This window comes from Schistocerca nitens, chromosome 2, assembly GCF_023898315.1.
Source record: "Schistocerca nitens isolate TAMUIC-IGC-003100 chromosome 2, iqSchNite1.1, whole genome shotgun sequence".
Classification (NCBI taxonomy): domain Eukaryota; kingdom Metazoa; phylum Arthropoda; class Insecta; order Orthoptera; family Acrididae; genus Schistocerca; species Schistocerca nitens.
Window position 1 is genome coordinate 456,482,447 of NC_064615.1, and position 17,748 is coordinate 456,500,194.

Here is a 17,748-nt window from a genome sequence, read left to right on the forward strand (position 1 = left end):
CAATAATGGTCATACATTCATAAAAATTAGCTATGTGCCATTATTCTTTAATTATACGTCTCCATAGTTTTGATCGTAGTTATTATTTTCCATAATTAATATAAATGCAATTAATACTGCTTTGCCAACTCATGTTTTCCTTATGAATCCACAAGTTTCCTCCAAACCTCACATTACGATCCAATGATCCCAATTTGAGATAAACGGGAGTACGTTTCCAGTAATTGTATATTTATGGCTTAAAGTTATTACGAGTGCAGATTATTGTCTCATTTAGAGTACTGATTGCCTCATGTCGATTTTGATTTCTGTTGGAAATGAAAATAAATTTAATTCATCAAATCTTAAATAAACCCTTCGTAAACAACACTTTGCAAGCCACGTCCCATCCTGACTGCTTCAGATTCTATCAATGCGAAAGGTACTTGGCCCACATTTAAATAGAGAATTTTGCGATTTCGTTGCCTAAATTAAATTTGAATAGTGATATAGGTCGATTTGTGGCCAAAGACAGTGAATTTGTCAACCCAGCAGTCACAGTATATGTTACAAAGCTCAGAAACGAATTCAGTTAAATGAGAATAAGCAAACTGCACGTTTCACTAGAGTACAGAGATTAGGGTAAATGAAATTCTACAACCAGTACTAATTAGTTACTGTTCGAGGGGAATTTCAGGTCGTCTTATAGTGTTTTGCAACGTTTCGTATTTAAAATTTACGTGCAGACGATATGTTACATATTAAATTTTACAATATAAAAAACTCATAATATCTGTGGCAAACCACGTATTTTGTTTACCGAAACTTAAAGTAACAACTGAACGACTATTTCTGAGACTAATACGGACAGAGAAGAAATTCTTAACCTTATGCCCACGTAACGCATGTCGTGTCAAATCAGTGGTCTCACTATTCCAGGTAAGTAGGTCAGTAACGCATGAAAGTGACGAGAAATATCTCTTGAAGTCAGAACAGTCTGTAGAACTGTTTTTATTATACGTTATTTTCATGGAAAACATCCCTACGATGTGTAGAGTTCATTGACAGCATTCTCATGATTCGGAAACTCCATCCAGGTAGACTGCATTCCTGGTTCAGCCTAGTCGTCGTAAAATATTATATGTTGCCTCATTTCACACAAAACCAACGAGAGTCAATAATTGTTAAATTTGGTGCCTGGTTTCCGCACTCCGACGCGTGATTCTCTATACCAAGCTCGCCTGCGAATCATTCTGCAGGATCCCTAAGACCAACTGCCCAACTCTCACGCGCCAAATCTGCAGGCTGCAAGCCGATCCCTTTTCTCAGATGATGAGGAGTCATCGTTCCACCTGTGAACTCCGGTCCAGCAGAGATGAGTGATGGCAAGGTTCGATGCGTAGGAAGTGTGTTGGTGTCTTTCCCCTTATAGTAGCGAGGCTGTGAAGTCAGAGAACTGTAGCGAAATGTAGAAAAATTTGCAGATGATCAACTATTGCTGCAGTCAGTGCCATTGACCCTAAACGTATATGCCATACTTTGTGCCATACTTCGTATAGACACCCAGAGAGATCCATTACTGTTCTGTTACACTGTTGGCAATAAATTACTGGAAACAACAAAACCGATTTTAGGGAAAGTATTTAGCTATCTGAGATGAGTTGCAAGAATCTTAAGGATATTTAATTCGTGAACGAAAGAAGTGGCTTACAAAATAATTTTTCGACGAATTATTAAGTTTCGCTCGTCAGACTGGCACACTTACCAGGTTAGATTAATAGTAGAGTTGAAGATGACGCAATGAAGTGTGTCGATTTTCGCCACGGGCTCTTTAAGTAAGCTCAAGACTGTTACGGAGATCCTCAACAAATTTCAGCGTCAGCCGCTACAATTGAGACGCTTGGCGTCTGTCTTTGAGTTCAAACGAGGCAGAATGATTATTGACAAATGATTACTTAGACGATCAGATTCTAGATTACGCAGTTTTACCAAGGCACAGAATATCCACCATCTTCTTCATGCGTCAGAAATGTATGGTGCAATTTCCTGGTTAAATGCTGGACCTGTGTGCTTCCACGGTTCTAAGCCGTTGTGCCGGTTTAGTGTTCAAACACGCCATGTACTTTTCCTTCTATTGTCCAGAGATAACAGATGCCTCCGACTGTAATGGTCACGTGTACACAGTCCACAGAATTCTGAGCAACAAGATGTGGTGTGAAACTTCCTGGCAGATTAAAACTGTGTGACGGACCGAGAATCTAACTCGGGACCTTTGCCTTTCGCGGGCAAGTGCTCTACCATATGAGCTACCTAAGCATGACTCACGACCCGTCCTCTCAGCTTCAATTCTGCCAGGATATCTTCTCCTACGTTCCAAACTTCACAGAAGCTCTTCTGTGAACCCGCAGAACTAACAGTCCTGAAAGAAAGGAGTGCTAGTTCTGCATGTTCGTAGAAGGGCTCCTGTGAAGTTTGGAACGTAGGAGAAGAGATACTGGCAGAATTGAAGGTGAAAGGACGGGCCGTGAATCGTGTTTGCGTAGCTCATATGGTACAGCACTTGCCCGCGAAAGGCAAAAGTTCCGAGTTCGAGTCTCGGTCCGACACACTGTTTTTATCTGCCAGAAAGTTTCATATCAGCGCACACTCCACTGTAGAGTCAAAATCTCATTCTGGAAACATCCCCCAGCCTGTGGCTATGCCATGTCAAATGGTTCAAATGGCTCTGAGCACTATGCGACCTAACTTCTGAGGTCATCAGTCGCCTAGAACATCACACACAGCCATGCACGAGCCAGGATTCGAACCTGCGACCGTAGCGGTCGCTCGGCTCCAGACTGCAGCGCCTAGAACCGCACGGCCACTCCGGCCGGCTATGCCATGTCTCCGCAATTTGCTTTCTTCCAGGAGTGCTAGTTCTGAATTTTCTGGGCTTGCGCTCATTCTTTAACGACCTAATCATCCACTGGATGTTAAGCCCTAATGCTTCTTCTGTCTCATCTTTCACATCAAGTAGAATGTCTCGGGCGCGTCTGAATACGTGGGTGGGGGGGAATTAGTGTTTAACGTCCCGACGACTACGGGGCTATAGAGACTGAACTCAAGCTCGGTTTAAAGAAGGATGGGGAAGGAAATCGGCAGTGCCCTTTCAAATGAACTATCCCGGAAATTGCCCGAAGCGATTTAAGGAAATCACGGAGTACCTAAATCAGGACTGTCGGACGCGCGTTTGAACCATCGTCCTCAAAAATGCGGGTATAGTGTGCTAACCACTGCACCATCTCGCCCGATCTGAATATTTGATTCTGACTCGTTCATATTAGATTGATTCGAACAGTAGCTGCTAATTTGCGGAAGTTTAACAGCCTAGTTCGAACTAATCAGCATTCCGTATTTCATTATCGCACCACTGATTCGAAAAATGTGTAAGCGTTCTTCAAAAAAGGCAAGGAAATGTGTGCTTCTATAGCTTGTACGTCTCTATGAAACGACGCCCACCGAACATCTCAGGGGTACGGTTGAAGGCCAGCTTTATTCACAAGACCTACAAAAATCACTCTTGTTGCTTTGTGATGTACAAATATTTTGAAGAGACGTTCGTCATATGTCTGAGTCATTTTTGATTCCATGGCACTCATTCCAGCACTCATTGCTTCACACAGTGCTGTCTCTCAGAAGTCATGTGTAAGTTGTGGTCAGGAAAAAACAGTAAAAATTTTAAGAGGTAGTGGTAGATGATTTCAAATAAAATATTCTACACATGTCCTATTTTTATTGGGTAGAGAGATTCATGGTTAAAATGTAACGCAAACAAATGCACACAGAACACGTTAAGCGAACGCAAATGATAAAGTTCAAAAATTTAATTTTCTTAAATTCTATGCCTAGCTTCAATACCGTTCCTACAGACTCATTTGTGGGGGAAAGTATAGTTTAGCTGATGTACCATCCGATTACTAAAACTTTTAGGGGCTCCGCCATGCTTCAGGAACATGCCCAGTCTTGTAATCAAAGTAACCTCTCCTCAGGGAAGCCTACAAAACGGGGCATGCGGTGTCATAACAGGCCCAATGCAGTCATTGTCTACCATTTCAACCCGCATGTTAGCAGTGAACAGTTGCTGTAAATACACTCCTGGAAATTGAAATAAGAACACCGTGAATTCATTGTCCCAGGAAGGGGAAACTTTATTGACACATTCCTGGGGTCAGATACATCACATGATCACACTGACAGAACCACAGGCACATAGACACAGGCAACAGAGCATGCACAATGTCGGCACTAGTACAGTGTATATCCACCTTTCGCAGCAATGCAGGATGCTATTCTCCCATGGAGACGATCGTAGAGATGCTGGATGTAGTCCTGTGGAACGGCTTGCCATGCCATTTCCACCTGGCGCCTCAGTTGGACCAGCGTTCGTGCTGGACGTGCAGACCGCGTGAGACGACGCTTCATCCAGTCCCAAACATGCTCAATGGGGGACAGATCCGGAGATCTTGCTGGCCAGGGTAGTCGACTTACACCTTCTAGAGCACGTTGGGTGGCACGGGATACATGCGGACGTGCATTGTCCTGTTGGAACAGCAAGTTCCCTTGCCGGTCTAGGAATGATAGAACGATGGGTTCGATGACGGTTTGGATGTACCGTGCACTATTCAGTGTCCCCTCGACGATCACCAGTGGTGTACGGCCAGTGTAGGAGATCGCTCCCCACACCATGATGCCGGGTGTTGGCCCTGTGTGCCTCGGTCGTATGCAGTCCTGATTGTGGCGCTCACCTGCACGGCGCCAAACACGCATACGACCATCACTGGCACCAAGGCAGAAGCGACTCTCATCGCTGAAGACGACACGTCTCCATTCGTCCCTCCATTCACGCCTGTCGCGACACCACTGGAGGCGGGCTGCACGATGTTGGGGCGTGAGCGGAAGACGGCCTAACGGTGTGCGGGACCGTAGCCCAGCTTCATGGAAACGGTTGCGAATGGTCCTCGCCGATACCCCAGGAGCAACAGTGTCCCTAATTTGCTGGGAAGTGGCGGTGCGGTCCCCTACGGCACTGCGTAGGATCCTACGGTCTTGGCGTGCATCCGTGCGTCGCTGCGGTCCGGTCCCAGGTCGACGGGCACGTGCACCTTCCGCCGACCACTGGCGACAACATCGATGTACTGTGGAGACCTCACGCCCCAAGTGTTGAGCAATTCGGCGGTACGTCCACCCGGCCTCCCGCATGCCCACTATACGCCCTCGCTCAAAGTCCGTCAACTGCACATACGGTTCACGTCCACGCTGTCGCGGCATGCTACCAGTGATAAAGACTGCGATGGAGCTCCGTATGCCACGGCAAACTGGCTGACACTGACGGCGGCGGTGCACAAATGCTGCGCAGCTAGCGCCATTCGACGGCCAATACCGCGGATCCTGGTGTGTCCGCTGTGCCGTGCGTGTGATCATTGCTTGTACAGCCCTCTCGCAGTGTCCGGAGCAAGTATGGTGGGTCTGACACACCGGTGTTAATGTGTTCTTTTTTCCATCAGCAGTAAACAGTGTTAGTGGGATCAGTCTGTCATGTGCCATTAGCCAACGACGTAGTTCCAATAATCTTCCTTCATCTCTTTTTCTAAAGTATTGACTCCACTGTAAATAATCTTAATAGAGGTCATTTATGCGTAATGATCGACATATTGCTGTGTGTTGAACAGCGATACGTGTAGAATTTCTGTGTGTGCTTGTTAAAGGACTACATTCTACCAACTGTCTCCTACTTCATCAACACTCCGTTCACTTACGCGTTCAGATGACATGATGGCTGGCCACTGCACCAGTGTCATGCGGTCTGATGAAAACACGAGTAAACGGTCATGAATCTGTCACTCTGCCGTTAGGAAATCGTCCGTGGTATTCTCTACAAGCAGCAGGTGCGTCTCCATTACAAAACCCGTGTATATATACCACATCAGCATACTCAACAATTTGAAATACGTGCGTCGTGCTTAATCGGTGTCTTAGAACTGGCGAATAATCCACAATCACAGTTACAATTAAAAAATTCAGTTACATAAACTCAAGCGCAATTTCGCAGGTTGAATTTAAAAAAATAAGGCAGTCGATGCATAAACCAATAGCAACTAGAGTACTAAAGCACGAAATAAAAATTTATCTCTTTAACCAGTAGTATCTCGATCAGTAACAATAATTGGACACATAGGGAAAACTTTATTTGAAAACTACTATCTCCTAATATTTTACTACTCTTCCTGAAACATGCTGTGTTTTTGTATTCCTGATCATTTATATATTGTCCTGTATCTCGTGTGTATTTAAAGAATCGTTTCAGTGGTACATTTCGTCCGTTGGGCTGCAGCTTTAACAAACTCTGGTGTGTTTTGTTCTTTGTCGTGCTGTACTCGTGGTCTACTGGATGGCACTGAATGTTTGGCATTTATCTAGCTGTAATCTGTGGAAATACCGGTGTGAGGCCTTCAGCTGATCTGCTTCAGTCTGGGTCTTCTGAGCGGCAGATCACTCCCTGAAACTCAAACGCTTAATAAAACTTACACGACAAATCTGAGTAAAGCAATTAATGGAAGTGGGTAGCCCTAGAATTGACTTCCAGGTACAGGTATCCCTTAGCTTACTGTTAAATAACTTCATGAAGGCTGTTTCATAATTACGAGTCAGACGCTTGGCGCCCGTAAATTCTCGTATTTATTAAAATTCTTAATATGCACAAATTTATAATGGACTTTACAACAAAAACATCGAAAAATGAGACATGAAACTATGTTATAATACGGTTGGCAAAGATAATTCAACAGGGTGAAGGGGTTCATGCAGATCACCTTCCCGATGTATTAATACCGTAAAACACAATCGTGAAATGAAACTGGTGATTACACGATCGTGCCGGAAAGAGGACATGCAACTTGCCTGTTCGTCATTAGTCGAGACGATATAACAACATCCCTAATAGCAGCACTGTCGCCAGCTTCCAGTTGCGAAGCGCAAACTGCTGCTGGCGAGACAATAGTCTTTTATAGAGTGCACAGTGCATTTTGAGCTACCCAAACGACCGATACGATGATATCCGAGTGTTGTATTAAGGTCTGTGATAGTCTGTTGGTACCACAACGATAACCTCATTTCCAGTGGCGGATGCCTTTCATTAACTACGGCACTCGTGTATGTTAGGAACTGTATATACAGTATATTTAGAGCCCATAAACAAAACAGCGACCCGCACTGCATGTTGACAAACTAAAGTCGTTGTTTATCCACTTCGTTCGAAAGTAACATACTACGAATATGAGAAATACTTTATGCTGCAGTTTTTATCTGGATTTGTGTTTATTCACGTACTCTATGATTCGGTGACAGCTCGTACTCTCTTGGTGTTTGGACAGGCGGCAACTGCAGTTACGCCTGCATCTGTGATTTCTTCTTGAAGAAGAGTAATACTCGTCAGTGCAATTGCAATAAATGAAAAAATAAAAATAATGTTTGACAGCTCTAAGTGGAAATGACCACGTTTAACACGCACATGAGCCTGTCCGCGCATCGGACGTCGAACCCTATATAAAACAGTACCCAGTACTTTGGAACGTTTCCTCAGATACTGCGCATCAACAAGCAGTCCATGGACGTGACGGCGACCGGGCAGGTGATCAACCTGCTGTCCAACGACGTGGCGCGCTTCGACCAGGCGTCGCTGCACGCCAACTGGCTGTGGTTCAGCTCGCTGCAGCTGGCGCTCGTCACCTACTGCCTCTACTGCTACGTCTCCTGGGCCGCCTACGCCGGCATCGTCTACATCGTCCTCATGACAGTACCACCGCAGAGTAAGGCGCAACCACGTTATTACGCACCAGTGAGACAGCAGCTGCACTAAAAGCTAGAAACTGTCTGGTAGTGATCGAGGCTGATCATCCAGAACACTTTTGTACCAGCTGTGTTTCAAGGTCCCTTTCCGCTGGCAGGTAATCTAGTGCGTTCAGCCAGTCATGTCTACCGTCAGGAACCAAACACAATGCAGTATAACATTTCCGAAAATTGTTTGGGCTCTCGTGGCCACTTGTTGACAAGTTGCCTATTGCCTTCTTACTCGTGCTGTTCCATCGACGTCTCTTTGATGATTTTTCTGATCTTTCGTCAGCACTAGTAGATGCAAATGTCGAAGCTTCAGCGTCCGCCCTCAGGGGGCTCAGCATTCGTTTGCTGGGTACGGGCTTGGCGAACTCGGGGTCCTCGAGCTGTGGAATGGTGTGCGCCGCCAGTCTGCTGATACCGTAAGCTCTGGGCATGCTTCAGCGACCACCGTGTGGCGCAACGGTGGAACGTTGTGTGTCGTAGGGACCGGGGATCTTAGCTTGATTGCCTGGATCGCGAGGACGGTACATACCTCTATAAAAACCCTTCAATCTTAAGGTGTGCTGCGCGCCGACAAGATGCATGGCTGTTGAGGTGGAACAGTCGCTAGCGGGCAACCTCTGGAGAACCTGCCGCACCTCAGTTGTACAAGGCTTATCCAGGCATGCGGGGCTCTGTCTGGATGGACATAAGTTTCCCTAGCTGCTCGTGGGACGACCATGGATACCACAAATTCTTCCTCTTTTCCTCCTTCTAATTTTTCGCTGGCCAGTGGGATGGGTGGACCGCTGGTAGGCACTACCACCCAATCCAACAAGAGGGCTAGGTTAGCCAGTTCTCCTGACTCAGGCGTCAACAAACGTACAGCAGTTCAGAGTAACAGAGCACATACTGACAACCAGAATGTGTTTTTAATAATAAAAAGGAAAGAGGGTTCCTTTGAAAAGGTTTCGCCATTCTATACCCAAAAGGGTCTAGAAGGAATAGCTGGAACTTTAAAATCAGTGAAGCGTTTACGGAATGGGACACTGCTTGTTGAAACATCAACTGCTCAGCAAGCAGTTAACCTTCAAACACCTAAAAGCTTGGGGGAATACACAATCGATACAGAGCTTCACAGCACCCTGAACTCCAGTAAGGGTGTTGTTACCTGTAGGGATCTCGTTGACATTCCTGTAGAAGAATTAAAGAGTGAGTGGGCTCGGGAGGAAATTGTTGACGTTCAGAACATCATGAAAAGGGTGGATGGGAACCTGGTGAAATCTGACTCCTTCATCCTTACTTTCAATACCCCCAAACTTCCAGAACACGTCAAGGCAGGATTTCTTACACCAAACGTCCGGTCGTATGTCCCAAACCCAATGCGCTGTTTTAAGTGCCAGCGTTTTGGGCATACAACTCTAAGGTGTAAAGGAGAAGCGATGTGTGGCAACTGCAGTAAGGCTGCCCATGACGGAACTGACTGTTCGTCGCCTGTCAGATGTATAAACTGTTCTGAAAGCCACCCTGTTTGGAGTAGGGACTGTAGAATCTTCCTAGAGGAACTTAAAATACAAGAAATAAAAGAAACTAAGCGTATCCCCTACAGTGAAGCCAAAAAGATGTTTAAGGCCATGCAGCCACCCACATTCGTTACCTCTTTTGCTTCCATTGTTCAGAAGCCGCCTCCAAAAGTCGATGCATCTACACAGACGGAGGTTGTTAGTGTTGGCACGAACACCTGCACGTGTCAGTGCGCTTGCAAGGCAGCAAGTGTATCAGAACCTGTAGCCCCTCCTCGAACAGCAGAGAAAGGTACAGTAGCTAACATTGAAGAGCCCCAGGCATCTCCGATTGCTGAGGCTGTTCCAAAGCCCAGCGTGGTCATAAACACCCCTGCTCCAGTTCTAGCAAAGCCCCCTAAACAAAGGAAAGCACACATCAACCAGCACCAACAGATTAATTGTGCTGGTAAACCCTCGGATCATGTTAATGTGGTCCCACTAGACGCTTCATCAGACTCTTCCCCAGAGCTGATGGAGTCTGAGAATATGGGGCAATCATCTCGCCCCAAGACTGAGCCTCCACCCGCTGCAGTCTCCCCACCTCGGCGGAAAGGGAGGCAGAAAATACAATGGAACCTGCAAGGGTTCAGGACACATGTGGAGGAACTACGTCTATTGATTCAGGATAGACCTATGTGTGTATGTCTGCGAGAGACAAATTTCAGTGAAACATACACCCCTGAGCTACGTGGTTATGTCCGCCACAAAAAGGACGACCTGAGTGGACAGAGAGCTCGAGGAGGAGTAGGTATCTTCGTCAACACCAACTACCACTCCTCGCCTCTCTCCCTCACGACAAATTTACAGGCAGTTGCAATATTAGTACATGTGCGTAATATGCTAACAGTATGTTCGCTTTACCTGCCCCCACATGATGTGCTCGACGAAGAGGCTCTCAGTGACCTTCTTATACAGCTCCCCCACTCCTTCATCCTCTGTGGTGATTTTAATGCACACAATATGCTTTGGGGCTCTGTGAGTACTTGCCCCAGGGGTAGAGCAATCGAGAGGCTTCTTCTGTCTTCCAGTGCCCATTTGTTAAATACAGGTCAAAGCACGCATTTTTGCATTGCAACTGGGTCGTTCTCTGCCATTGATCTATCGCTTTGCTCTCCAGCCATCGCCAACACTGCTGCATGGGAAGTGGTTGATGACTTACACGGCAGCGATCACTTCCCCATCTGGATTCACCTACCGCATGCAGTGGAACCGGTACGGAAACCGCCTGGATGGGTGCTCGGTAGAGCCAACTGGGCACTGTATAGTCAACTAGCCCAGTTTGAACATCGGATCAGTGTCCAGGAATGGGTGGATCATATTACTGAAGCGATCCACCGCGCCAGTGAAGCGTCCATCCCACAGTCCACGGGACAACCGAAGCGGCAGCCTGTCCCTTGGTGGAGCGACGAATGCCGCTCTGCAATCAGGGCTAGGCGGGCAGCTCTGCGTAGGTTCAAATGCCGGCCAACTGTAGAGAACCTTGCAGCCTTTCGGGTGGCGAGGGCAAAGTGTCGTCGGATTATACGAGAGAGCAAGAAGAGGTCGTGGCAGCAGTTCCTGAACACCATTAATCGTTCTACGCGAAGTTCCATTGTATGGGAGACCATCAGGAGGATTTCTGGGAGAGGTGGGAGGTGCCCTATGGCTGCTATAATGTGGAATGGTACTCTCCAAACGACCCCAAAAGATATTGCCCAGTCTATGGCGGCTCACTTTGCAGCTATTACTGCAACCGCCAGTCCGAATCCAGCTTTCCAGCCCCACAAAGTGGCTGCTGAGAGGACCAGTTTTGACTTCCGCTCACCCAATACAGAAGAGTACAGCTGCCCATTTTCCATGTGGGAACTGGATTCTGCATTGTGTGGGGCTCGTGATGCATCCCCTGGTCAGGATAGAATCCACTATAGCATGCTGCGGCACCTCACAGGGAAAAATAAAGAAATCCTCCTCCGACTTTTTAATCTTGTTTGGATGTCCGGTCACTTCCCCGACTCGTGGCGTGAAGCAATTTTAATTCCTCTTTTAAAACCTGGGAAAGACCGCACATGCCCGGGTAGTTACCGTAGTGTTGCCCTCACTAGCTGCGTGGGAAAGACCTTGGAGTGGATGGTCAACTGCCGCCTTGTCTGGATGTTAGAATCCAGACAACTCCTTAGTCGCTTTCAGTGTGGGTTCAGGAGGTATCGCTCCACCTTTGATAACCTGGCCCTCCTGGAGGCGGCTATACAACAGGCTTTCCTGCGCCAGCATCACCTCTTGGGAATATTTTTTGACATTGAAAAGGCATACGACACTACTTGGAGGCATCTTATCATAAGGCAGCTCCACGAATGGGGTTTTCGTGGATATCTTCCCAATTTTATACTGTCCTTCCTGTCGCCACGTTATTTTCGGTACCGAGTCGGAAACGTACTGTCTAGTCACTTTGAACAAGAGAACGGTGTCCCTCAAGGTAGTGTTTTAAGTGTGACAGTCTTTGCTATTGCTATTAATAGTATTACGTCTGTTGTGAAAAGTCCTGTGCAGTGTTCCTTGTTTGTGGACGATTTCTCTGTATTTTGCTCTTCTTCAAGCCTTGCAACGACGACTCGTCAGTTGCAACTCACTCTGCGACGTTTGAGTGAATGGGCACAGCAGAATGGTTTTAAGTTTTCAACTGATAAGTCGGTGTGTGTTCTTTTTAACCGTTCTCGTTCCATTTTCGACTTGCCTGAGTTGAGGATGAGGGACACCGTTCTAAATTTTAAAGACACGGTGAAGTTTCTGGGCCTCACTTTTGATTCTAAGCTTACGTGGCTGCCACACATTAAGGAACTGAAAAAACGGTGTCTTAAGGCACTGTCTATTTTAAAATGTCTTAGTCACCACACATGGGGAACAGACAGGACTTGTCTGCTCCGGTTTTACAGAGCCTTCGTGCGGTCCCGGCTTTATTATGGATGCACGGTGTATGGGTCTGCAAGACCCACTTATTTGAAGCTGTTGGATGTGGTGCACCATGAGGGGGTTCGTTTGGCCACTGGAGCGTTCAGAACGAGCCCCATACCGAGCCTCTGTGCAGAGGCAGGTGAAACGCCACTTCACCTCTGGCGGCGTCTACTAATGGTGCGCCAGGCCTATCAAACATTATCCACACCATACACACCTACATACCACACTGTTGCTCGGCCTTCACTGGAAAGGCTTTTTCGCAATCGGCAACGAGCAACAAGGCCCTATGGGATTCGTGCAAAGGATTGCATTTTAGAGATGGGTGTGGCCGGTTTTAATGTTTCACGTCGAGGTTGGAGCAGATATCCACCTTGGCTCCTCCAGAGGCCCAGACTGATTTTAGATTTGGCAAATTTTAAGAAAGACAGTACATCAAATTTTACTTTCAAATCTTTGTTTTTTAACATTTTAGATAGGCATCATGATTTTATAGTAGTCTACACTGATGGATCCCAGCAGGGGGATTTTCTTGGCTGCTCAGTACTGTCCCCCGAACGTGTCATCAGGATTCGCCTTCCCCTGGAATACACTGTTTTTTCCGCAGAACTTCACGCGATCCTGAAGGCATTTGAGCAGATACGGTGTAGTCAGGGCAAACACTTCCTAATTTGCTCTGACTCACTGAGCGCATTACAGTCACTGAAGAACCTGTACCCAGCGGAGAAGTTGGAACAGCTGATTTACGACCAACTGTACATCCTCCAACGACAGGGCAAGCAAGTGTCCTTTTGCTGGGTGCCAGGGCATGTGGGCATACGGGGAAATGAACAAGTTGATAGAGCTGCCAAGGACGCCTGCAGATTACCGGAGGTGACACAATGTTCTATTCCTTTGCAAAGTGTCGTTTCTGTGCTGCGGCGGAAGTATCTGCAATTGTGGGAGGAGGAATGGTTGGCGGTAAGGGAAAATAAGCTGCGGTTGGTGAAACCCACCATCCAACAGTGGTGTTCCTCCTGCCGGTCACCTAGGCGTGACGAAGTGACCCTTACACGTCTTCGCATAGGGCACTGTCCTCTTACGCATGCCTTCTTACTACGGCGAGAGGAACCCCCGCTGTGTGATGCCTGTGGCGTACGAATCACTGTATGAGACATTTTAGTTGAGTGTAATTTATATCGTTCTGTCAGGGCGGAAGTTAATATTAGTGGGGATCTGCCCTCGATTTTAGCCGATGACGAGGCGAGTGTCAAGAAAGTTTTAAGGTACTGTGATGTTTCTGGGCTTCAGCCTAAAATTTTAGGTTGGAATTTCTAGTGTGTTGCCGAGTGGGTGACCACTCCTTTTTATTCTTGTAATAGGCCAGTTGCAAACATGTGCTATGTGTTTCATTTTAACCCCTTCCCCTACGTTTTCTTGCAGTTCTCCTCTTTACGTGCTGCTTTCCACTTTGCTACTGTTGACGTGCACACTGCCTATGTAGACACTTTTAATTTTAGTCCTATTTTTGCACTTGCTGCATTTTAGTGACACTCGTCCGTTGTTTCCGTTCGGGCGCTAAAGACTACACTGTTGGGCGCCCATAACACCATATCCATCCATCCATCAGCCTCCATTTCTATAATATACTGGAGTCGAGGTCGCAGCCGCAGATGATATATAATTGGCATGCCAACATCCCAGGGCTTTTCCGTGGCCATTACCGCTACAGTTTTCCTCTTGCTATCTGCAACGGACGTTCGCTGCAGAACGGGAATCCAGGATCCCTTCACCTTCAGGCTTTCTTTTTTCTTGCTGAAGTAATTGTCACGTTTGTGTATGTCTATAGTTACCCTGAAGAAGCAAGTATGATAACGCTTCTCTATAGCAAGAACTTGCGTGTCGGCGAATTTTACTGTGTGGTCAGTATCAGGCAGCGTGTCCTCCACCAAAATGGTTCAAATGGCTCTGCGCACTATGGGACTTAACATCTGAGGTCATCAGTCCCCTAGACTTAGAACTACTTAAACCTAACTAACCAAAGGACATCACACACATCCATGACCGAGGCAGGATTCGAACCTGCGACCGTAGCATCAGCGCGGTTCCAGACTGAAGCGCCTAGAACCGCTCTGTCACAACGGCCGGCCGTGCTCCACCGCGGCCGATTTTTTCACCTGCCCCAACCTGTAATGTCGCTTATTTTCTGTGATTCTGGTGTTGATCTTTCATACAGTCATTGCAACAAACACTTTTCCACATCTCCATAGCGTGCGGTATATTCCCGACATTACAAGTGGGTCTCTTTTTTTCCTTTGTCGATCTGAGGCATCCTTTGATCTTCTTTATCAGTTTATAAACAATCATTACGCCGTGTTTGGACACTATACGGCCGGTTCTGTCCGTCACTCTGGGTATGTATGGCAGAAAGGCCGTAGCGCAGATTTCTTTTCCCAATGTGACATTTCTTATGTTAATGGCGGGCCGTTACCTGCAATAAATGTCAAATCACCATCCGAACCAGAAAATGAACATGATTAATTCGTCCGTAACTCTAACAAGAGGAATATGTGAGTCGCAGAACCTCAGACGCGAGATGCAACACCTAGAATAGGTTTTGAGAAGCAATCGGTACTCCACAAGTTACGTAAGGAGTGTCACAGAACCAAACACTCGACGAAGTCATTGGAAAGAGAAAAGTCTGGTAACGCCTTGCGCCATAGATTTCAGAGTGACGGACAGACTCGCCCGTGTACTGCGCAAGTTCAAATTGGTTCAAATGGCTCTGAGCACTATGGGACTCAACTGCTGAGGTCATTAGTCCCCTAGAACTTAGAACTAGTTAAACCTAACTAACCTAAGGACACCACACACATCCATGCCCGAGGCAGGATTCGAACCTGCGACCGTAGCGGTCTCGCGGCTCCAGACTGCAGCGCCAGAACCGCGCGGCCACTTCGGCCGGCTACTGCGCAATTATTACATAAAGATTGTTTACAAACGGACAAAGAAGATCAAAGGGTAGATCGCCAACAGAGAAAAGAGAGCAACTTGTAATGTCGCGAATATACCGCATACTACGCACATGTGGAAAAGTTCATGTTGGAATGACTGTATGACCGCTCAACTCCAGGATCACCGAACGTAAACGACATTCCAGGTTGCGGATGGTGAAAAAATTTGCTGCGGTGAAGCGCGCCCTGTGTTGATACCGACCACATAGCAAAATTCGCCGACACGAATGTTCTTGCTATAGAGATGCACTATCACGTCAGCTTCTTCGCGGTAGCTGTAGGCATACACAAACATGACAGTTACTTCAGTAAGAAAAAAGAAAGCCTGAAAGTAAACAGGTTCTGGATTCTCGTGATGCAGATAGCAAGGGCAGAACCACAGCGGTAATGACTACGGAAAAGCCCTGCGATGTTGGCGCGCCAGTTATATATTATCTGCGCCGCCAGCTCGACTCCAGTACACCACCAACAAGGCAGGGTAAAGCGATGACAATTCCAGCTGCTTGTGCTGGCAAAAGTCATAAAAATCACCAAACAAACCTCGACGGAAGAAACCGAGACAGAATCGAAAAGGAAATTTGTCATAGTATTTTTCTACGGAAGTTGATGCCAATCGAAACGTTGCACCTATAAGTCCTGCTCACTCGGCTGCAAACCCGAGAACTTAAAAATAATCTTTTACGTCGTTCAAAAATCTGTTTTTGGCTCTTCTTTACTATACGAGGCAACGGCCTTGCCGCAGTGGCTACACCGGTTCCCGTGAGATCACCGAAGTTAAGCGCTGTCGGGCGTGGCCGGCGCTTGGATGGGTCACCATCCTGCCGCCATGTGCTGTTGCCATTTTTCGGGGTGCACTCAGCCTCGTGATGCCAATTGAGGAGCTACTCGACCGATTAGTAGCGGCTTCGGTCAAAGAATACCGTCCTAACGGTCGGGAGTGCGGTGTGCTGACCACACGCCCCTCCTTATCCGCATCCTCCTCGGAAGATGACACGGCGGCCGGACGGTCCCGGAAGGGCCACTTGTGGCCTAAAGACGGAGCTTTTTTTTTTTTTTTACTATACGACTGGTTTAATTTTGTCACACTTTCACAGTATATTAAGTTTTAAGAGTCAGAAATTTTCAGGTTTCAATCAGATGGTTGTTCTGTGCATTTTGCAATGCTTGGATGATGCAATCAATGAAACTTTTCCAACAGCCAACCGGTTGCAAATAACGGTTTTGTACATTGACCTAAATTTCGACACCTCTAAGGATGTCTTCATCACAGTGAAACTTTTAGAAACTCTATAAAATAATACACATAAAATTAAGTATGACAAAAAGAACCATTAATAAAGATGACAATAAAATTAAAGTGCGAGAAGGCAATCGTCAGATTATAGAGCAGATAAACGCAAGTAAAAAATAAAATAAAACACGTTCCAGCCTTTGGCACTTATGCCTAGCTAGTAACAACATCAGACTGATAGGCCCAGTGGTTTACATCGCTGCCATGTTAACAACACAAGGTGCGCAGCCTGCCGGGCGCGGACAGTGCCATCCGCCCATTTGAAACAGTATAACAGAAAAAATTGAAAAACCGACAGTTAATTCCAAAAAGAAAATTAGGAGGAGAGCTTAACGCATTTTTTTTTAATACATGGTTGTGAAGCAATGAAGTATAACTAAGAACCACCTATTAGGCTTTACAGAATTTGCTTTTGCATAAAGGGCAGAATAATATAGAAATTTGATACAAATAGCTTTACAACCCAAGAAAGATCGGCATGAAAGTAACTTTAGTACTACACATCTATGATATTCAAAGAAAATGATGTTTCGGAACTAGAGGCAGGAAAATATAGCAAAAAATAGACGACTCAAAATTCTGCGACTAGTGGATAAAAAAACCACTGAAATAATTTTTGTTATGTAATAGTAACTGTTCATTGAGGATGAGGCCATCGTTCTTAGAAATATGCTTGAAAATCTCCAGCTCTTCCAGTACGTCGAAATGGAAATTTCTTCACCGCTTTTCTGTTTGTGACCGGAAATTAAAAGATGATCAGCAAAAGTGGAATTGTGTAGAGTAGTGTCTCTCTTTCTCAATAAATGTTATTTGTACCTGACACTAAAAGATCTTCCTGTTTGTCCTATATAATAAAAGGCAGACGTAACACAATTGATTTAATACACTCCTGAATTGTGTTTAGGAGGAGTTGTAGAGATTGTGAACCAGATTTCTTTGCTAGTTATTGTTAGTGAAAAAGATAACTTTTTATCTATATTTTTTAATTAAAAAAGAGGTGTCGCAGCCTAGGACAAGGTACCAAACAATTATTTGTAACCGGTTGGCTGTGTGATTCCTATGTTTGAAAACTGTATATGGTTGCTGAGAAACAGTCATGTTTAAAACTGCAATCAATGAGATTTCTGAAAGTCTAGTGAGC

At 46.0% G+C, this 17,748-nt stretch overlaps 1 protein-coding gene across 1 annotated transcript in view; it reads left to right on the forward strand.

The window, feature by feature from the left end:
• Window positions 1–17,748, forward strand: part of LOC126236340 (ATP-binding cassette sub-family C member 4-like) — a 218,559-nt gene that overhangs the window by 49,816 nt on the left and 150,995 nt on the right. Inside the window, exon 6 of the mRNA XM_049945566.1 lies at window positions 7,598–7,823. Coding sequence (XP_049801523.1) covers window positions 7,598–7,823 — 226 coding nt within the window. The remainder of the gene's footprint in view (window positions 1–7,597; window positions 7,824–17,748) is intronic.